General features: G+C 33.3%; 2 protein-coding genes across 3 annotated transcripts; one reads left to right on the top strand and one right to left on the bottom strand.

The window, feature by feature from the left end:
• Positions 1-207: 207 nt before the first annotated feature.
• On the bottom strand, positions 208-16,813 carry LOC115444658. Of its 2 annotated transcripts, XM_030170523.2 has the most exons (11): positions 16,345-16,813; positions 15,580-15,672; positions 13,991-14,103; positions 9,770-9,857; positions 9,169-9,248; positions 8,323-8,463; positions 4,873-4,977; positions 4,319-4,451; positions 3,888-3,946; positions 3,424-3,651; positions 208-2,686 (listed from the first exon to the last, which is right to left on the bottom strand). In XM_030170523.2, exons 1-11 carry the CDS (start codon positions 16,443-16,445, stop codon positions 1,404-1,406), a joined length of 2,424 nt encoding a protein of 807 aa, XP_030026383.2. In that variant the 5' UTR covers positions 16,446-16,813; the 3' UTR covers positions 208-1,403. The 2 variants fall into 2 exon arrangements, with proteins under 2 accessions (XP_030026383.2, XP_030026392.2); XM_030170532.2 differs by lacking the exon at positions 15,580-15,672.
• A 1,143-nt stretch (positions 16,814-17,956) lies between these two features.
• Positions 17,957-21,507, top strand: LOC119189994 (nucleoporin NDC1-like). Its single transcript, XM_037440937.1, is given in 2 exon segments — positions 17,957-19,410; positions 19,413-21,507. Coding segments are annotated over 2 exon segments (1,677 nt in total). The 5' UTR covers positions 17,957-18,308; the 3' UTR covers positions 19,988-21,507.
• The last annotated feature ends 1,569 nt before the right edge of the window (positions 21,508-23,076 follow it).

Consider the following 23,076-nt stretch of genomic DNA (forward strand, 5'->3'; position numbering starts at 1 on the left):
TGAGACAATTATTCATAGTTATGAATGGCACCGATCGTAGTAATCGTAGTAGTACATTCTGTTGCACTACCACGAGTTCTAATTTATTATGCGTATATATGCAAACAAAATAATTTACCAATTTTTTAAGGAAATCTTGTCTATAAATGCTATCGTAGATAAAAGGAAATTCACTTTCTAAGTACAAAATAAAATAAATAAAATGGCTTCGTATGGCGTAGGTATTTTATTAAGTATTGTTTTGTTGACTGGTTCTATGTATTGTGGAATGTCTCCAGGTTTAATATGTTACGATATTATTATAAATACAGAGTAATAAATAGTTTATAAGTTAGACACTGGGCCCAATTCTAAAATTACAAGTTGATATTTTACTTTTGCTTTGACTATTTGTAATATAGGTACTGATACAGTTTTACTTTCAGAACTGTGCCCCATTAAAATATGTACATAGTAGAGTGTTAAGTAACATGAATCAAATAATGGCGTTATACAGTATCACTTCATATTATGTTAGGTAATAGTAGTATTAATATACATATTACATAATTAGTTTTACCATTTTATATAAACCTCATTTATATGAGTTTGAACAAAAATAAAATAGCAATAACTTATTTTTCTACATGTTATTTAAGACAACATTTAAGTATAACAATCGCAAAACATTTAATAATATGCATTACAACAAATTGATCAAAAAATATCAGAGAAATTCTATTTTTTTTTCTGTGGACATAACATGTAAAAGTCTCACACATCACTTTTAAATACCATATTGTGAACTTCATATTTTAAATAAGTTCAAAATAAATAACAAACTCAACAACAGTAATAAAGATTAAAAAAATGTAATTAACAGTCTTTACATGAAATGTAGACTTGCTTTTAAAATTTTAGATAGGAATATACAAAAAATACACATATAAAAATGACTCACCACCATTTCCATTACTGAATAAAGATAATATTTAAAATTGCCTAAATCTATATACAATCTAGGTCATACCTGTAAATTGTGTACAATATTACACAAGTCTACAAAATCGGCAAGTGTAAAAAAATATTACACGTTTGAACACACCATAAATTGGAGATTTCATTGAACAAAAATGCACAACACACACAGACATTGTATTAATATAAAATCTTATTGGAATAAACGTAAAATATTTCGTAATATTTGTATATCACAGATACCTAAGTGAGATATAATTGATTACATCTCTCAATGAGGTATTACACACCTACAAATTCTCTAAAATATAACTATACTACAAATAAATTAAAAGCACACAATTTCATGTACGGAGAATACTGTCAGCATGTCCTACTCATATCAAAACCTCAAACCCCCCTGATCTTTCTTTTTCTTAAAAGACTTGATATCTTTTAAAGAATGTTTACACTTGAAAGTAATCGCTTACAGTGCCTTCGGGATTGCTACTAATACTGGTTTTCGGGTCCCTGTTGTTCGGAACGTTTATTTTTTCATATCCTGCCGACGAGTCTGATCTCTCGATATTCTTTGAGTCAGTTGCTTCGTCATTGTTCACCTTTTCATAAGGCGGGTCTTTTCTAGCAAGCTCAAAATACTTGACACTTTCATAGTTGGGTTCTTTTCTTGATCTAACCGAATCATATTTTGAATCCTTTGAACGTACCGATTCGTATTTCGGATCTTTACACCTCAGTGATTCGTAGTTGGGATCTTGCGAATTTATTCTCTCATAATTAGGATCTTTGGGACGAACGGATTCATAGTTAGGGTCTGACTCGCTTCCAGTGTTGTACATTGGTTCATGTGGCATTGATTCATAATTGGGTTCAGTAGTCGGTTCATCGTTACTGGTTGTAGGCCAGTTGTTATATTTAGCCGGCGTCTTGTTGACAGTTGAGTATGTGGGTTGTACTTTGTAGTTTGGCGCGATAGTCGCGTACGGTGGGGTTGGGGGTTGGTTTCTTAACACCTCATAATTTGGATCGGAGTCAGATGCGTTATTATCAGTCTTTGAAATGTGTTCGTAGCCTGGATCGCTGCTTACGATGCTGTTAGGTCCGCTGTCCGATAACAGAGTGTTTAATTTCAGATTGTTATTGCCAAAATGAGCATTTTGTCCTGCCTTATTGATATCTTTAACAGTCTCGTAACCGGGGTCTTGGTTTTGCGAACTTTTCCTTTCCTTATGAGCGATCGTTTCATATCCATGGTTCAGAGACTTCTTTCGGTCAATAGTTTCGTACCCAGGGTCGTCTCCGCGGAATTTCGACGCATGTGCTTCGCCGTCGTTGTTGGGAAATTCTTTAGATCGTCGTACAATTTCATCCGTCCTGGTTTTAGCTTTTTTCATTACTTTTGCATACATTTCTTCTACATTGCGTGAGGGACTTTCTGTAGCATGGTTTTCGGAATTCAAACTTGTGTTGGCTTCGGCCGAGGAGTAGTCGCTGTATCCGGGTCCATCGATAGAGTTGTAGAGGTTGTCAGCATTGTTTTCCCGTTGATCGATGTCGAAATTGAGCTCCCTTGCGACTAGCGGCCGTATAAGATCTCCGGAACTAAACCTGTGTTTTTCGACAGGGTAGTTGCAACCATAGAAGTCGGATGAACTGACGCAACTATTGTTACGTTGATGTTTTTCGTTGAGACTACGGCGAAGTTTATCGTGATTAAAATGCAGATCACCTGTAATTAAACATATAAATTGTTGTTATTCATTCGTTTTTAGCGAAATAAAAAAAATAATCAGCAAAAGTTCACCGTAGATAAAAAAATACGTATAAACTCTATTACGTGTTAGTATGCTTAGAGCACAAAAAAAATGTATTCGTTCAATATGCGTTGCACATTCGCTTGATAGCTGTGTTTCTTTATTTAAACAGTGTAAGATATTGCCACTACCATCACTATATATATTTGAGATTTGTATCTTTGTACATAAGAATATAAAATTATTTGACATGCATAATGATGTTGTACGCAGACCAAGTCGCAAACGTTACAAATTACATGTCCCAAAACGGAAGATAAAATTATTTTCAAACAATGTATACTGTATGGCAATATATATCTATAATAAATTACCCAATGATTTCAAAATTCTTAAATTGAATATATTCGAATGTAAATAATTTAAGTTCCTTCTTGATAAATGTTATTATTCTGTAAATGATTTCTTTCATGAAATGTTTTAAAGAAAATATTTGTACGCTGAAAACGGCAGAATACTATGAGCTAATTAATAACATGTAACAACTTTTTACAGTATTCAACAAAAATAAATGCATTATTATGTAAAAAAAATAAACTGCTTTAATTGGAGTGGGGTATTTATTCGCGTAAGTATGCCAGTCAGTCAGAAAATCAATATAACAAGAACATAACAATTAACAATATAGATACAAAAAAAAAAACAATCATACCGGTGCTGGACATTCGCTGGTGTTTCTGCGCCAGCGCCTGCTCGACGCGCGAGGGCGGGTGCGTGTGCGGCGCGTGCGCGTGCGAGGTATGAGTGGCGTGCGACGCGTGGGGTGCGTGCGGCGCGTGTGGCGCGTGTGGCGGCGGCGGCAGCGGCGAGTTGGCCTGACGCTTCTCAGGCTTGGGTGAACCTAGGGCACCCGTCGAGTTCGAACACGATGACGACGACGCTGCACATATACAAATAACTTGTTATTACCAAGCCTAATAGTTAATGGTTTATAACGGCAAAAGTAGAACAAAGAACTCGAATTAAGCTAGTAAATACGTCTTATTTCAGTTATCGAATAACCCACATCAAATCATTATTACTTCACAACGCAAAAATCGGTGCGGTGTGGTGCGGCGCGCGGCATCTGAGCTGTTATCAATATTTTACGTATATTCAGTATAATATTTATTTTACCTTGTCTAGAGTGTGTTGCGTTAGATGATGGAGCACCAATTTCAGGTGGTGCGCTTCTCCTGAAAAATGAAATTAAAACCATTATAATAAAGTACTAAACCCGCAATCGCAGTTAAATAAAAAAAAATTGTTTAACCACAATTGTTCACAATACACTCGCCTGGTCAATAACAACATTAACACCGAGATGGTTATTGTTAATAGTTTATTACGTACTAGAAAAATAATCCAACGCAAATATAAAAATCTTTGAAGTAGATTAAATGTTATCATTATGAACTCGCGATTAGAATATCTCCATTATAATAATGAAAAACATTTTTGTATACGACAGTCTCCCGTCTCGGCGTGACGACTACTTTCATTAATCATAGCCATTGTTTTCAAAAAGACGTAATTAATTAGTAGCCAAAAATATTGGCGACAGTTACCTGGCCAAATGCGTGGGGTCCGTATGCAGTAGGTCTGGCGTGGGGTCCCTGCGCCGCGGCTCTGGCGCGATCTGGGCGTACGTGTCCGAACCCTCGCCCACGCTGGCTTCCTCGATCGCCGCGTACATCTCATCTTAGAACAGTATAACAAAATATTAATCTAAGGAATAAGTATAGCTGTCGGTAAACACTTTGGCCCATCGAGTATCTACCAAACGATTGGTACATCAGTCAACTTCCGACTCTCGCACTGCGCTCAGGCCCCGCCTACTGGGTCAAGTCGTTCGCCGACATCTATCATATTGTACTACTTATAATATAGATAAGTAGGTGCATAATACACTTTAAGGCACATAATCGTAATTTCGTATTCGTATTATTTGAAAGTTAAAAACCTAAATGATTTAATGTGTACTGTTTTTAATAAACCTACCACAAACGGTTGTAAAATCTTGTGGATATTTTTTTCTTTTTTGTGTTTACGCGAATGTTAGATAACTGATAGTTTTATTACAATGTCTTGTAGAAATTTAAAATAGTTATAATTTGCTTACCGGAATCATCGGAGACAGTGGCATAGTGTGGCTGTGTCGGAGGTTTAGTACTTTGTGCTCTGATGTTACTTAAAGGCTCACGTACGGATATACTGGTGTATCCCTCTGAAATAGCGAAATAATGCTTCATAATATATCGCATAAACCAAATGCCACGCTTTTTCTTATCCGTTATATAACCTGTTGGCGCCAGTGGTAAGTACATGGGAAACGGATGTTTTAATAACAATTATACAAGTCGCATAGCCAAGTCTAGGGACAGTACGGCGATAAAACTGTGTAGTGTGTACCACGAGTATACCGGCTATAACATGTGTAATTTAAAATATTTGCGTCAGCTCCATAAAACACACCTTATGTGTTTTGCCACAACTGTAGCGTACTTTTTCACATGTGTAGCAAATTCGTTTGGATGCTTCTAGTGTTTTTTTAAACACGCCTTGTGTGCGCTGTCGTGATTCGCCGCATTTAAAATCACAACAGGTGTTTGCGCCACATTCAAAATATTAATGATGATGTTTTACAAGACACTATAGTCACAATGGGAAATAAAGAAAACGATAATTTACTTTTTACACCTTTTTATATTTGACGCTCGCGCCACAGTACGGAAACGTAATTATTTAGGTAAATATAATATCTTAATCTAAAACTCCTAGCACCTCCAAAGATAAACAGTCACGCACATCATACTTATTATTATTTAATTATAATACCGCCTATAGAATTTTAATTGACCCAATAATTCCATCATTATAATGATCTACAGTTTAAAATGCAATTAACAAGATATATTGATAAAAGTGTTGTAAATATTCTTAGTGACATTTTATACTGATGTTATCGTGTTTGCAATTTTCCGATTTCTGAGAAATGTTTGTTATAATTTATATCACTTATTATAATATATATGTTTCGCTTACGCGGCATCCTGTTCTTTTATAAAGCTTTCCAACTTTTTAAGAAATTTTGGAAACTGTTTTAGGAATTTATTGCATTGCATTTGCGGCCCTGAAAGTATACTAATATGAAAGACCAGTAAATTAGAAAATTATAAATCATTACACACAGCTCGTGAAAACGCATAGCAACATAAGAGTTATGGTTACTTATAAAAAGTCCTGAATCTGAAAATTAAATTAACCTATATACTATTTGATAGACCCTTTAAAAGTATTGTAAAAATCGTTAATGCCTTTTTGGAGACTTAGTTTTGGAAACTGCGAACTACCGTAATATCTAGCTTAAAAAACGTTATTTCTAAATCAGCTAAAGTTATTTGTAATTTGAATTTAATAAAATATAAAATTTTATAAGTATATGAACTTTGCTACATGTATGCCATCATTACTTCAATAAAATTCTTTTATTGTTTATCAAACACATCTAATCATATCGCAATCAAATCTTCAGGGACATCTATATAATGAACGGTCACGCTCGTGGTACGGAAAGGCACCGTTTCAAGTTCATTAAACTGAATAATGAATATTATTTTAGGATTGGACACGTAGATAACTTTGGAATTATGCTACATCGGCAAACAGGAAGGCAGGGATACAACTTATATAATTATACTTAATATTACGTATATTCGCTTTCAATATTTCCGTCTCATAGGGTACATATAGGACACTAATTCTGACCTAGATTGAAGTTTTTTTTTAGAAACCAAATCCTTTACAATATTTTAATATCACCACTTTAGAATCGGCTGCGGTATTGCATCCAAAGAATTCTGTTATAAAATATTAATAATACTTTATTATAGGTATAATTCGAATAAATACAAAGATATATCATCAATTTATTTGAAACTAAAATATTCTGTGAATGATTTTCCTCACACGGATTCTTTGAATGACATAATTTTACATGGAAATTAAAATGTATTTTGTTTTTACTAACTATTAGTAATTACTTTAACCGGAGGCGTGATTCATTGTATACAAGCTAGATTAGTGATTATCTTTAAATATTTGCCCTATCAACATTCGAAGTCTATGCTACTGAATTACTTATAACTGACGATTAAATGTACGATTGAATGCACTTCAATGTATTAAATAAAAATATTTTACAACAAATTTACGAATACATGATAGGCAAGCTTATGAAAACTGGATTAGAAAAATAAATTCATTTTGTAGTCGTGTTTTTGGGAGTCCGATTTATTAGAGATAAACATGTCAGCATTATTCTTGCGACGTACGATATGTGATTGGTCGGAAAATTAGTTGTAGCTAAATTATAGAATAAAACATTAAATCAAGAACCGAAACGACTAACGAAGGAAGACTATAGGAAACACAACATACACATTTCGCATACGAATGTGATCTTGATAAATTAGAATTTAATACACGTGTATAAATGATTTGAAATATATATTCTGATATCTTGGCACACAGCCCGCGAGTCAACTTAACTGTTAGAATTTACAAAGAAATGATTAATTAATCAGAAATTACGTTTGTATAACGATTCAATAATAACAATCATGCACGTTTTGTTCAGGGTATGACTTTGGTTGCCAAGGAAAAAGTTATCAACGAGGATATAAAATATGATATGAGTATCCAATGTTATTTTTACTTATGACTTTTTAAGACGTAGTTATGCTCATACTGAAATGATTGGGATTTTATATTTCTTTTTTATAGGGGTACGACAAACTGACTCCATTGAGAGTGTGCAGAGGCTTTGAGAAAATATTAAGTGACAACAAATTATTATTCCTCGTTATTCGCGAATCCAATATTCTCATACCGGCCTATTTGAATCCGGATATATCTAGACTGATCGACGCGGCACATTGGGTAGTGTTCGCTTTCTAGGCGGATAGATATTTATTTATTTATATGGAAACCAACAAAACATACCATACATATATATTTCTTACATGAAATAATAAGTAATCGGTATAGTGCTGTTTTATTTACAGGCGGTCTATGAATATATTAAACAACAACAACCAAATGGTAAAATAAGTACAATACGTACTAAAATAAGACTGAACACTCATACTAATTAAATTTAATTATTGTTCACCAATAACTAAATTAAACAAACACACATCACGCATTTATCCCCGAAAGGGTATGCAGAGGCGCAACCAGGGCACCCACTATTTGCTCAGTGGATCCGTCCCATGATGTGATAGGGGGCGAGCCTATCGCTATATCGGGCACAAATTCCAGACTTCGGGCTGATACTGAGCAGAAATAATTAATATCACTTTGCCCGGCCCGGGATTTGAACCCAGGACCTCAGAGCGCCGCCGTACCGCGCATGCAGTACAACTACGCCACCGAAGCAGTCATAACTAAATTAACCCGTTCTTTATCGGAATGTCATGCTAGTTCTCGCAGTAGTCATGCTCAAACAAAATGGACCTTGAGCTACCACCTTAAATGGGTTAATCCCTTTGTAACACGCATTACCACTTACTTGCAGAATCTGTAGAGTCGCCACTGAAATGCGTCGTTGCGTCGGTGTTAGGCCGCGGCGAGGGTGGTGTAATGTACGGCAGCTCTTGGCTCGAAGGTAATTGTCCACTTATTGCTACCGACGCCGATATTACCACTGATTCTGCAATAAGTTGCAAAACGCAACGCTATAGATGAAGGTAACAGATCACGCGTTTCAATAAAAATGAAAACACGTTAATTTTACAAAATTCTTACCTTAGCCAATATACTTGTGAAGGAATATTGTCACTCAAAATACAGGTTAACCTAGTTTGGGTGCCAGGAGATCAAAACCTTGTTATGTAAAAGTATTTTTTGGGAAATAAATAAACAAAAAAAAAATAAACACATAAAAAAAAATGTTGTGCAGTTGATGTATATAATAATTTACAGTTTATTTATAATAATATTTATTTAAACCATTTTTAAGATAAAACAAATTTTTGAATGAATAATTTAACACATACTTAGGAACTTTGACTTTGAATTTTTTTTTTAGTAGGATTGATGTGGAATTTCCACATTTTGTATACAGTTGTTTACAACATTCATACCATTTTCAACTTTATGTGAATATTTGTAAGCTTGAATGTTTATTTTAACCGGACAAATATACAAAGATTCTTAGTAAAGATCCTAATCACTATGATAGGTTGCAATGAAGATAATAACAAAGTGTATTAATTATACAGGTATTTGCCATTATTTTTAATTAATTCAGTGGATTTTATTGATAAATTATAATTAATTGGACCACAGTCATTGCATAGTAGATTTCTGTCAACTATTACAACGATCTTTAGTAATTGCAAGTAGTTATACGAACCTGCTACATTTTGTGCGGTTTCCCGTTCATCTATTTGTATCTCGTTGTCGGACCTCTGATCAGGAGTTATTTCTACACTTCTGTAAAACAGAAATGCAATCTTAATTCTATAACAAGTTTTAAAGGTATATGTTACTAGAAAAAAAAAAGAAAAAACCTCAAGCCCCCGAGCAAACGGCCTCATCCATTAGTTTCTTTCAAGTACGGCATATAAGTAAGGACGGAAATATGCAACTTTATATCTTTTTGAACATTTTAAACTACCAAAATGTTCCTTACCAAATTGTCTATATCATAGTGTTGGTTGCGAATTAATATTATGTTTACGAATATGCATCGATTCAATATTATTGGAACTTTTATAACTAAATTAATGAAATAATATTATAGCATTTTTAAAGAATCAATGTTAAGATAATAATAGATAGCATCTAAAAATATTCGCCGTTTTGCTGGGGGTACCGCCTCAATTTATATTTATAAATATAGTATAATGCTTCAAATAAACTGAAGCCTCAGATCATGTAAGAATATCCTAATTCTTTACTGATAAGTCGGACTTCTGATAAAACAGGCAATCCAATTTCAACATTATACGCACATATTGTGGGATTCATTTTGAAGTTTGGCGTAAGCGTGCTCGTAGGGATGGTCTCGACTCGTGGACGCAGTTGCTACCGTCTTGTTACCTGCAGATAATAATAAAAATAAAATAATATTAGCCCTGTATTATATACGGACCCACTGTTGGGCACGGGCCTCCTTTACTACTGAGAGGGATTATCCCTTCGTCCACCATGCTTACTAAGTGCGGATTGGTAGACTTTACACACCTTCGAAATCCCTATAGAGAACTTCTCATGTATCGCGATGTTTTCCATCAGCGTTAAAGCAAGCGATAATTCACAAAGAATACACACATAATAATTAAAAAAGTTAGAGGTGTGTGCTATTGGGTTTCGAACCTGCGGACATTCGTCTCGGCAGTCAGTTCCACAACCAACTAGGCTATTGCCGCTTCTTGATAACAATTCCATTAAACCAAAGACATTAAACAGTATAGTTAGCTATAGACCGGACATCAGAGACAAATTAGTGCTCCAAAAGTTATTACCAATTGATAATAAGTCGCTGCCTTATTTGAAATGTCCGTGTGACAATAAGTCACAGCGCTTTAGATATTTATACAAAAATAATATAGTTACAGAAAATATGCTAATACGCGTAGTAAAAACGTGCAAATCATGCTGTGGAAAAAATATGAAGCATTTTACATTGTTTTTTTTGTTATTTCACGGTAGATTGTGTAACCATCGCATAATCGCAAATTTTTTACTTGAAAATGTTCCCAATGTAAGCTCTATATAATCTTAGAACTCTTTGCATTACACCAATATGTAATAAAACAATTGCCGGTTGATTGATCGTTTTTGAATTCCGTATAGCGGTGCTTTTATTAAATATTTCAGTAATTATATTATCGCAATAATGATAACGTATGAGATTGTTATCCGACACACGCTCCCACTAGGCGTAGAGTGGCGAAAATATCTTAATCAGGACGAATTTGTTACATATTTGAGGAATTACGTAATGTTTTTAATTTGGCAGCCTAAAGTTCTTACAATTATAATTATTAATTTAATTAATTCATTGAAAATCAATGCGAGACGCTTGCGCATTATATATCGGACTATTCTAACTATATAAAGAATTAATATTAAAAATTCCTATGTTAATACCTTCTTGACTCACATGTGATAAAATTAGTTACTTCTCTTTGACTCACACTTTGTTGTAGTAAACAAGTGCATATTGAGGGATTGTACTGCATGGATCCTTTTGCACTGATTCATGCTTGTGCAAACTGTTTTTGAATTCATAGCTATGTTTAGAAAAAATATAAAAATATATATGATATGCCTGGAAATAGTAAAACATTTATAAAATGGTTTCTTACTTTACTCACAAACAGATTTCACTTTATGTAAATCATTATAATAATTTCTTATTTTTCCTCAATATAGATTGCATTAATACACCGTGTTTGGTAACCCTATTTGTGCCTCATAGCATTCGTGAACAAAATTATTTAGCGAGTCTACAGAACGCACTCCACATAGCACGTCCAGTACATAGCCTCTGACATATACGACTCGTACTAAACATAATGCCGGCGCCACACACAGACGAATATTTGAACAAAGACTTTGCCACACATTTGAACACTACGGACACAACACTACTACTTATGGCTTTTACTTTTAGGTTTCCATATAATCGGTTCTCTTTCAAGTGATTCGATAACTTTAAACGCTTTGATGTGTGGTCGAAAAATCGATACCGAATGGCAAATACGCAAAAATTTCAAACAAACTTTGCACAAATACGCAAATACCCGTGCCACACATGAGTTCAAATAAGTGTTCAATTATTTTAGCTATGTGTGGCGCAGGTGTAATGGAAAGTATTGGGCCACTTCAAGATGATAATTGATAACGATTCACTTTCAAAAACTTTTTTCCTCATGCCCGTGAGCGTTATCATTATATTGTTTTGATTGTATCTATCGACGTCCTAATTCTAAGCGCCTTTGAGCGATTAATTAATCGTCTGTTATAGAACTTATCTGGCAAACGGTTGATTGACGTTCGCGTGCAACTCATTTATAAAACAGTTAGAACGTTTGTAGTCATAAAAATAGATATGACGTAAAAATACTAAAAAGCGAGTCTAGCTCAATCATAATCTATCTGACTTTGTTTTGTATAAATAAAACGTATGGATGATATTGGTAGGATTGATTAGATCATTTCGTCGATCTTGATATAAATATCACTACATAGTATAAAACAAAGTCACTTTCTCTGTTACTATGTGTGCTTAAATCTTTAAAACTACGCAACTGATTTTAATGCGGTTTTTTGAACAGATAGAGTTATTCAAGAGGAAGGTTTATATGTATAATAACATCCATTAAATAGTGGAGAAATATTGCACCCGTGCGAAGCCGGGGCGGGTCGCTAGTAATGAATATAATAAGGTTTTTCTATCTTTACATAAAGTATCGTGCGTAGTTTCTTACTTTTCATAACCCATTGATTGGATGGTGGCTATAAACTTGCTGGGATTAGACATGGGCGCCATCTGGAAAATTCGCTGCATCGGCGTAATAATATTTGGTCGGTGGCGTCGAATATTTTGATAAATATTAATGTCTCACATTACAAAATTTTATACATATAAATTACTATTAATATAGGCGCAGAGAAATGGTAGCTGCAGCCAATCAGCCTGTTTGTAAACAAAATATACCTTTCGACATCAATGCCCTCTGGCATTCGCAAAGTACCGATTTTTTCTGTTTCGCTAGGAAGATATTATGACTACTGAGCCCTTTCTCATGTTCAGAAACTATGCGGCTATATTATGGTCTGCGCCCTTTTGTCCTAGCGTCATCCCGCCTACAAATATGGTAAGTCTCCTTACACTTATCGGCCCGTTTCTGGTCCCAGTTAGCATTCTCCTTAGATATAAGATCTTCGGAAAGTAAGCTATCGCATTATATGATTTCCGGCTGTAGACTATAGATGCCAAGTGCCAACACAGCTGTCTAGCTGAACAGACGGTCTAGTTGGGATTCTCATAACGTTGTTTCGTCCTTATGTACGAAAAAAAAAATATTCAGGTCGAATTGATAACCTCCTCCTTTTTTTGAAATCGGTTAAAAAGTAGCCGTATAAACGCATGAAGCCACTGATCGTCAGACAAGACGTCAGACCTGTGGTACCAAAAGGTAGTCATATGAATAATGTTTTCTACCTTTGGTAGCTAGTTGGTACATATATATTTATAAATGGGTAATAATATTACTATACTTAACTAAATGTGAAATCCAGACTAACTACATACTGCATGTAACTTTGGTCACTCTCTATTGCCACTTAAATATACATCGATTGCGTGACATACGACAGTGTAATTGGAATTTTTGTTTTCATATTGATTTGCATCACATGAATAGATAAAGTGTGTAATGTAAACTACTAAAACCACGTACAAATATTTTTTCGTCTTTTTGGAGTACCTCTATAGGCATAGTGAGAGTTTTTTTTGGAAAACAACTACGAAGTTTTTCTGTTTCGTATATTTTTATGTGGATTTATTTGCATAATATGTAGTTCTATATAAAGCATAAACTCATTGCTAGTTATACTATCGTGAGATGTAGACACCGTTGAAGGAATACGAATGTACTCGTTGTACTTAGTAACTATTAGCTTTTGGTCGCGGCTTCGCCCGTGTGCAAGTTTTCCGGAAGAAAAGTCCCGCTATATATGTTCCTGGGATAGTAAATCTATAGCTTTTCCTGGATCTCAAAATATCTCCGTACCAAATTTCATTGAAATCCGTTGTTTAGTTTTTAATTTTATCTCGTTAAGAAAGATAGACAGATGCGGCGAAGGACTTTGTTTATAATTTATATGTTTTAGAACTATTTAAGAGGGACAATTCCGTCACACATGGTTGTTGCGTTTTAACCGTTTACGCAGCGCACGCAATGGAAGATTTTAAAAGGAATAATTTTTTCCCGTTTTTGCAACATTTTTCATTAATGCGCAGCTCCTATTAGTTCTAGCGTGATGTTATAAAGCCTATAGCCTTCCTCGATAAATAGGCAATCCAACAATAAAATAATTTTTAATTCGATCCAGTAGTGCCTGAGATTAACGCGTTGAAACAAACAACTCTTGAGTTTTATACATATAACAGTATAGATTTAGAAGAAAACACGCTGCTTTAATATTATGTTAGTACGCACCATCAACCAAATTCACTGTGGCATATATCTCGGATGCTGTGTCGCCACTGTCGTGTCGGCCGACGGGGTGTGGGATCTCTGGCAAACTTCGCTGACTGTTTTGCGTAGAGGTTCTGTGTAATAAAAATGATTATTTAACATATTTACGGACATATTGTCATACGTATTTAAGGGCTGGTTTTTCACACTGTTTTTCGAAATCTTCGTTTCAAAAATAGGTAGAGTAATGTTTATTAGTATATTAGCTTTTGATCGCATTCCAGGATTGAAAAAAAGTGTCACTGTATTTTTCCTGTAAAAAATATATTCTTTAACTCGGCGCAAAATTTCCTCCAAATTTATTTATCGGTTTATGTGTGATGTGCTTACAAATATCGTTTTTTTTTTCGAAAGCTTACATTTTCATTGGAATTGTGTTATTGATTAATCACAAGCTTTATTTTAAAACAAGATGACATTCAGCTGTTACATGTAGAGATCACTGTTTAACGGTTTTCCTGTTTTGTTACATTCAATATTATGAAATCCCTACTGCATTACTAATCAAGGTCAAGAATAGATTGTGTTTCTCGTTACACATAAATTGCAACAATTAAAATGACTTCTATGACATAGTTACATTAAATTAGTATAACTTATTTACAGCACAATGGAAACTATAATCTTAAGTTATAAGTTAAAAGAATTTATAACTCTAAACATATAACACCAACATGCAATTAACCGAAGAGTTGTTTATGTTTGCTGTTGTCAATGATTAGTAGCATGGAATGATTAGAATTGCTGTAAAGCAAAATATAACTGACAATGTTTACAATTATTTAGCTGTAACAATTTATATTTTATATTCATGCACCTGGAACATAACTGTTTAATCTACATTAACTCATGCAAAAGGAATAGAGTCTAAACATAAATATTGTTGAGAAGTTTTAAGAAATATGTTAGTTTAAGCTGTATATGCAGTCTATAAACACATGTAAATAAATATATTTAATTATCCTGCTTGATCATACACACTTCTAACTTCTATCACATGTACCAAAATATATCTATTGTATCTAGTTAGCTTGCTTAGATATTATACTGATTGGTTGATGATAATAACATGTACCCTAGCACTTCCTAAGCTGTAAAGTTTACTGTTTTTCTTTGTATCTATCTCAGTTTATATTCAGATTGATAAAAATTAAATTAAAAAATACAACACTGGCATAGTGTGCATTAAAATTTTTCTGTTGTCATTTCGATGACGGTAGCCCCGCCTTTACCCCAACTATCACACCATGTTACGCCACTGACTTACAACAAATATAATATAAATAGTTTTATGTATTTAAATAACAATAATATATTTATAAACTATAACATCTAATCTAGATCCAAGATAAACAGGTTATTTAGTGTTAAACCCTTTGCGGCAGTCAGGTGAATATACAACACCTAAAACATTGTTTTTAAACACGAAATAATATTAAGATTATAATAAGCATTTAACATCCGTTTAGAAAAAATTTAGTATGTTATAAACATGGTTAGGCCCTTGTTAGGTTTTGGTCTCTAGGGCATGCTGGGACTACAAAACAAACCGCTTGATTGAGGCAGGGGTGGTGGGCGTCGGAGATGGTACCTCCTCGTCAAAACGTATTTTGACCACACCGGCCGTTCCAACCAACTCACTTCTGTTAAATGTCAAAATGAACATTTCCTATAGTATACACATAATATTGATTGACAGCAGTACGAAATGTTGACATAGTGAGCTGAATTAAGTTCATAAATGTCTAGTAAGGTAGATAGGTAGAATTTTACATTGTCCAGTATGTATTACAGCATTTTTATTAGTTTAAAAAGTAACAACTATGTTGAATTATTAAAATAAATGTCTAATTCCAATAAATGTATATTGGAATTATGACACTCAAAAGAAATAATACAATTTATGACAGTGTGATTAAAAAAATAATGCATCAGAGGAGATATTCATGTTTTTGATTTTATCAAAATTATGTTACAGGAATTTCAACACTTCAGTGGTAACATATGGTTTGAAGTTTGAATATTATCTTGATATTTTAATGATTGGAGTGCTATATGTAGCAGTATTAAAATAGCACATGCTTTTGCTTGTCTGATACACAAATGACTTAGTTCATTTATTAATGTATATATTTCATTTAATTATATAATTAGATTTAGGATCCTACTAGAATATTTATATAGTTCCTACGAATTTAAAATTTTAATACTATATAGTGAATATATGTTTAAAATATGAATAGGTATTACTTGAGATTATTGATTTTGATTGAATGCATGATTATTTTCCGTTCAATATAAAAATATTCACTTACTTCTGATTAGAGTTCTTGCAGCCGCATACACATATTGAAAGTACGGTGACGAGGGTGACAAGCACCCCGACACTCAAAGCTATGTCTATTAGAGTATACATAACAAGAGTTCTTCAATTATTTGATGAAATTTCCATCCCAAGCGTGTATTTTATTAAGTCACTACACCCTTAAATAGAAATGCTCCTAATATACAACTTTCTTCCATTGGAGTAAAAAGTGTTGAAATGTAGGACACTCCTAATCGTGAACACATAAACTTAATCAAGGGTAGTCCACTTCATACACTAGGTTTTTATTAATCTTATGGTGTTTTTCATTAAACTTTTTGCGATATAATCACATATCAATAGTGTTTTAATAACGCCTTATAATTTCATGTATCTTTGCTAAACACGTCCATACTACACAAAAGTATTCAGCACCAACAAAAGTAGTGTTTATATTCTCTTTGGCAGCAATTTTTTTTTTAATTATTCGTCTACTGAACAGCCTACAGTCTTTCAACCATACTGCCTTGTCTTTGGCACTAACCATTCAGCCAACCTTAATATTATGTTCTTTTGGATCAACTACTGATATAGGGTAGACCAGATTGTAATAATATCGATTTTTTTTAAATTATTTGGGAATTTTCGCGCAGTAAGCAAATAAATGTCATATTATTGGGTATCCTTTATAACTTTATATATTATGCTTTTATTTCATGTAGTTGTTCCTTTTTATAACTACTAATTCTAAAATTGCAGGGAAATACGCCCAGTTTCGTGAAAAGGTTACCGAATGACTTTTAAATTATGTATAATTAATTTTCTATTGGATTGAAAAAAACTACGTTCTTGTTCACTTGCAATTAGCATTCTAATAATTAAAATGTGTTAAAATTGTTCACAGGTCAATTTTTATGAATGGATCTATGTTAAATTATAATATGTATAGATAGAATAAAGGCAGCACTCGGATTATCCTTGAGTGCGTGCATGATAATATCAATTATTGCACGTTTCCCAAAAAATGGATTGAAAATGAATATTTTGTTTTTATAAAATACTTACATTTTTTTTAATGGAAACAGAATTATAGTATAAAAACCACAATATTTGGAACCGGTCAGTAATGTATCTGATTACATTTTGAAATCACCTACTCTAATAATAATAACAAAGATTTTATTAAATTTACACATACAATTATTCATTTATTTATCATTATCATTATTACATTTCATTACATTGCATATCTAGATCCTTATGTTATCACTGAAGCAACATACAATAGTGTTGGATAGTCCATTATTAATACGGTATGATATACAAGTGGAGTATGAATGACAAATGTTGCAAAAACGAGGAAAATGTATTCCTTTTGAGAGCTTCCGTTGCGTGCGCTGTGTTAACGATTAAAGTTACACAAAAAAACATGTACGGCGCAATTCTTTATCATAGTTCAAAAATATATATTATAAAACAAAAGTTCCCTGCAGCATCATTCTGACTATATGAACATGATCAACTCAAAAACTACCCAACGGATTTCGATAAGGTATGGAGATAGTTTGAGACACTAGGAAGGACTTTTATCCCGTAAAACCCTTTCACGTGGACGAAGTCTACCATAGGAAATCTACCATACCAGTCTAAAAATAGATTGACCTTTTAGAATATCTAGGGTAGTAGCTGATATCGATTAGGTTCGGTCGTCAGGGCGCAAGTACGTCACTAGTCACTACTCCATATTTCATTTCAAGTTGCAAGCTAAAACGGCAGTTTTTATTTTGTTTTCAAATATGTCGGTTAAAATATTGTATTGTGTACTTTTGTGGATATTCTACGTGAAGGAAGAGTTACAAACCATTTATGAGAGTCGCAAACGTGTGTACAAAAGTGGTTTTGTGTATTTGAAACAGTAAACGTGGGTGCCCTTAGAATTTTCAGTTAAACTGATTAATTTGAACAACCTCCACGATGGTTACGAAAAATGATATATTTTCCCACAGATTGATTATTTCAGTATTATGGAACATTGCTATGCAAATTCTACTTGCTATTGTGTTAGTTTGGCTAATTCAAATCGACTTGGTACATCCGATGACATGGATATCTTCTACAATCAGCTACATTTTTAGTTGGAAAATGTTCTTTAACATAATACTCCTGGGATTGGTTTCATTTTTCCAAGCTTATATATACGGGAGTTACTACATGACACCAATGCCTAAATATTTCACCAGATTTTCTATGTTCATGAATATATTTTCACTGCAGAATTTTATATTGAGCATTCTGTATGCCCTGAGCGGTTATTTTACTATGAGCCTATATTCATCTCTGTCTAAAACCGATATATTGAAGAAAAAATGTGTAACATATGACGGGCAGTGCCTTGTCGAGTCAGGCTTGTTCATTCAGTTTGGTGGGATGTGGATGGGGTTGTACTACTTAATGAATGTCCACGTATTTAATGTGAGTACGCTGGTGTTCTCTCACATGTACCAGGGTAAATTCCAACAGATGAAACTGGCCATAAACAATATACTCTCTCTAGGATTCAAGAACTCCATACCACCTGTTATATATTACTGCTTGTTCTACTATGTTTGGGGAAATAAGCCAAGAAGCGCTGTCTCAGAAGTGTACAATTCATATCTGGAAGATCCTCCTCTTGATAACATATTCAATTTATTCAGATCTGGAATCTGGATTTCCTTGTGGTTGTACACCAGTCTATTTCTCATTTCGATGTACATCATGAAAAGCACATTTAACTTTATACTTACAGAACCTATGAATTTCCCCATTGAGTCTAACACCCATATGACAATATATGATGCATTGTCCCAGAGATATCAATTTTGCGAATATTTAGGGGCACAGGATTTGAAAATAATGTCACTGAGTGATCCTGCACGGAGATTGCAAATATTCACACTGTCGCAACCAGGTGGACATCCCAAGAACTGGAATAATTTATTGGACCAGTGTTTGCACATTATTAATGATTTCAGTCGTCAATTGGATACCCTTAACCACAATGAACAACAAGAAATTGAGGTATCTAATCGAATAACATTTTAAATGCAAGACCTCATTCTGACAGATCCTATGATGGTATAAGAAATATGGCCCATTCACCAGAGTTGCTTCATCTTAAAAATCATAATAAAACCCCAGCTGAAGATTCATTTGCTGTTATTATGGAAGATGAGTGTAAAAATATACTTAATAGGATATGCCAAATGCCAGGCATAAGCTTTTTCTTTGGTGAGCTTACTGATACAAAGTTGAAATATCTCCTTGTACAAGCCCAGCCTGTAGTATGGGTATGTGAAGGTTTGGCCTTTATGGCAGCAGCCTCTTTAAAAGAAGATAAATATGGTGTTGTACAAAACGACTTGGCAAAAGTGATTACCGCCTTAATTAATCTCAAACAAAATTTAGAAAAATTAACAAAACCAGGTTTGATGTCCAGGAAACATGTGCTTAATGATGCATATGCTATAAAAATGAGGGCAGCACTGTTTTCTTCTGTCAAAAGGAGTATATATAAATTAGTAATCACATTTTCGAAGTATATGCATGAAATTCCATTAGACCGAGATGTTCAACTTGCCATACAGCCATATCTGTTATTAAAAGAAGCTTAAAGTCATTTATTTATAATTTATTATCATTTAGCAGACTATATTTGTAATGTTCAGTGGTTTTAAATTAATTTTGTAATTATTTAAAAGTACATATAGTTTTGATTAACATATTAAAAAAGAATCAGTTTAACCAGTGCATTTATTTAGAACATCATTTGTTGCATTTAATAAAATGAACCAATTTCATTATTCTTTGATATTGATACTTATAAAAAATAGATATTAAAGTCTAAAATTGGTTAGCAACATTTAATACAATCTTTAATAAATATCTTTTTTGTAATGTTGAAAACATATAACATAACGGAACTGTAGTTTGATGTCTTTTTAGAATTAATATAATTGTACTAACTGAATAGAGGCGATATATTTTAATAGTTTTATTATAGTTTTACAAAGAAGAACATCCCTTGTATGTAATGTAAATTTATAAAGATCTAGTGTTTTGTAAAAAGTGATGAGAGGCATTATTTTAGTGATGCCACAATTTAATATGTCCTATCATTACATTAGGACAAATCTCCATTCTGCAATAAATGGTAATAAAGTGCCAAATATTCAATATCTACATATTCAGGTACATCTCTGAGAACAGCCAAATTTTAACTGGTTTATTCCTTGCATGTATTACCCTTATTTTTCATAAAAGTATAGTTAATGTAATTTCCATATAATGTATATCATTCCTATTTGAGATAAGTATTGTAATATGATATTTATTGGTGTCCTTTTAATCTTTTTCTATATATTACACCAAAAACATGAAGTGAAACAAGTATTTGTGTAGTTTTTTAAATTTTTGCACATAAGTGGAGATTAGTAGGCACTAATTTTATCAACAGACAATATTAAAATGATGATATTTTATAAATGTATGTGATAGCTATAGATATTAGGTAGTAATATACAAAACATTTAAAAAAGGACATTTGTTGATCCTACCATTCTTTGGAAAAATGGGATCATCCCAGATACATCATGTCGAATGGCCACCTTACATACATATAACTAATTAGGTCTAAAGTGCAGTAACTTCCAATTCCTTGTATCATTATTTTAATATCTACATATGACAAAAAACTTTTTCGATTGTTAATCTTGATCTTTGTATATTAATATAAATAAAAATGTTTGCTCATAATAATATTTATTAACCCATAATTAAGAACTAAGTCATTTACTCTGGTTGTTAAATGTATATTTATGTAATTTATATATAGCGCGTATAAAGTAGCTCAGTTTGTGAATTGTTAACCTAAGGTATTAAATGGTTTCTTTTAAATGTAAGTCCAACTGGATACCTATAGAGAAAGAATGATTCTGACTTGTCTGAACCCTAAAAGAAGTTGGCACCAATATCAATTTTGCAAATAGATACCTAGTTATTAAATTATTGTATATACCGATGATTATAAGAGAACCATATTTTAATAACTCAATCTCAAACCCATATTGATATGTACTTACGTGTAGATTAGTGTAAAATGTATGTGATTCAATAAATTGGTGTACGAGCATATTATTTGCAAGTTTTACTTGTTAATTCCTATTGAGCCAATAACTAAAGCATAGAATATAGATGACTTACATTATATTTCTTACATGAAAAACAAGTTTGCTGACCATATTATATATTATAAATGCGAAAGTTTGTGGAAATGTTTGGATGTTTGTTAGAAGTAAACGCAAAAAACAAATGAACGTATGAATTAAATTTGGCACACGGGTAGACGGGAGTCTTGGATTAACAGATAGGTATAGAACTTTTTATGCCAGCTGGAGAGAGGAGTTGGAACGCTGTAGCCTCCTGTTATGTTTCACAGTAATGGTAGAGTTAAAGAGTCCATGTAATGGTAAAGAAGAAGGCTGCACAGCGGGAGCGCGAAAACGCTAATCCCACTCGAATAATTCGCAATCATTCATCTCAGTTTCGACATCCAAAGCGCTTTGTCGGGGACCAGTAATGTACCCCCGAGTCGTGCTTAAAATGCTAGTACTGGAAAGGCGTGTTCGGTTCTAGGTCCCGGAGTCATTCTAAAGTGCTGATGCAGACCACCGTGGGGTTTTTAGTCCGTAAAAATCCGACATACCCCGTTTACCTTGCAAATGCACGACGGGGATTCAAGAGGATTTTCTCCATTACAAAAAAAACATAGGTACTTTTTATGCCTGTAATTTGCTACCATGGGAAATCAGATTTTAACATAGAAGGCTCTAGCAGCGTACAATTCTTTAGGGACTTTTGGAGCGGGAAAGCCTTTTCACGGTGGGAAAACAGCGGGCAACGCCCATAAATTCGTATTGGGTAATTTTCGCGCGCATGCGCTGTTCTATCGAACTTTATCATGTCGGATACATGTACATTAGGTACGTAACATCAAAGACAAAAATCAGCTATCCACCTAACGTAACTTAATAGTCTTATTATTATTCTAAAAGTTAGCAGCAAATAATTGTCAATTTTATACTAACACAGCACGCTTTCAAAATCTAAGTAGATAAGCATGCTAAATATCACTGGTCTTATGATCCGTTCAAAGTTGGCAACAGTTTTTTATATTTAGGTACTTATATGTTACAAGATCGATTTGGCTAAGGAGGTAGAAGCAAATAATAATTTTATGCATTTGGATGATTTTATGATCGGCCGGTCGCTTGTTATACAACCTCCAGGATCCAGTTCTGGCAATCGTCCCAGGCGAGTCGAGTAATAAAAAGTTGAGGTCTTGCCTTAGGCTATCGAATACTACCTACCTAACTATGATGTAGTTTGGGAAATAAATAAAACAAATTAAAATTAGAAGCATCTATTAAAATTGTCTACAAAAGTAAATCCCTATATTTCGAATTTCCATATCACATAGATACTTAAATAGATTTTAATTGGTAAAACATAAAATTTACTTAATAATCATAAGTAAATTAGTGTACTAAACTTAAAGTATTTCACACTAAAGTAGATGTATGCATTAACATTTACTGTAAACTAAGAAACTCTTAAAGTATTTAACATTCATACTATTTTGGCGTATTTTTCTAACAATATTTTAATTTCTATGAAATTAAAGGAGTGTATCTTCATCACGTAA

Source organism: Manduca sexta, chromosome 21, assembly GCF_014839805.1.
Source record: "Manduca sexta isolate Smith_Timp_Sample1 chromosome 21, JHU_Msex_v1.0, whole genome shotgun sequence".
Lineage (NCBI taxonomy): Eukaryota > Metazoa > Arthropoda > Insecta > Lepidoptera > Sphingidae > Manduca > Manduca sexta.

What these genes read in the sequence shown, in the direction of transcription:
- LOC115444658 (XM_030170523.2), bottom strand. Translation starts at nt 16,445, where the DNA reads ATGTATACTCTAATAGACATAGCTTTGAGTGTCGGGGTGCTTGTCACC. An exon ending in AACCGCACAAAATGTAGCAG is followed by an intron (nt 8,464 to 9,168) that starts GTTCGTATAACT and finishes AACTTATTGCAG; the next exon opens with AATCAGTGGTAATATCGGCG. An exon ending in CGCAACACACTCTAGACAAG is followed by an intron (nt 3,652 to 3,887) that starts GTAAAATAAATA and finishes GTATATGTGCAG; the next exon opens with CGTCGTCGTCATCGTGTTCG.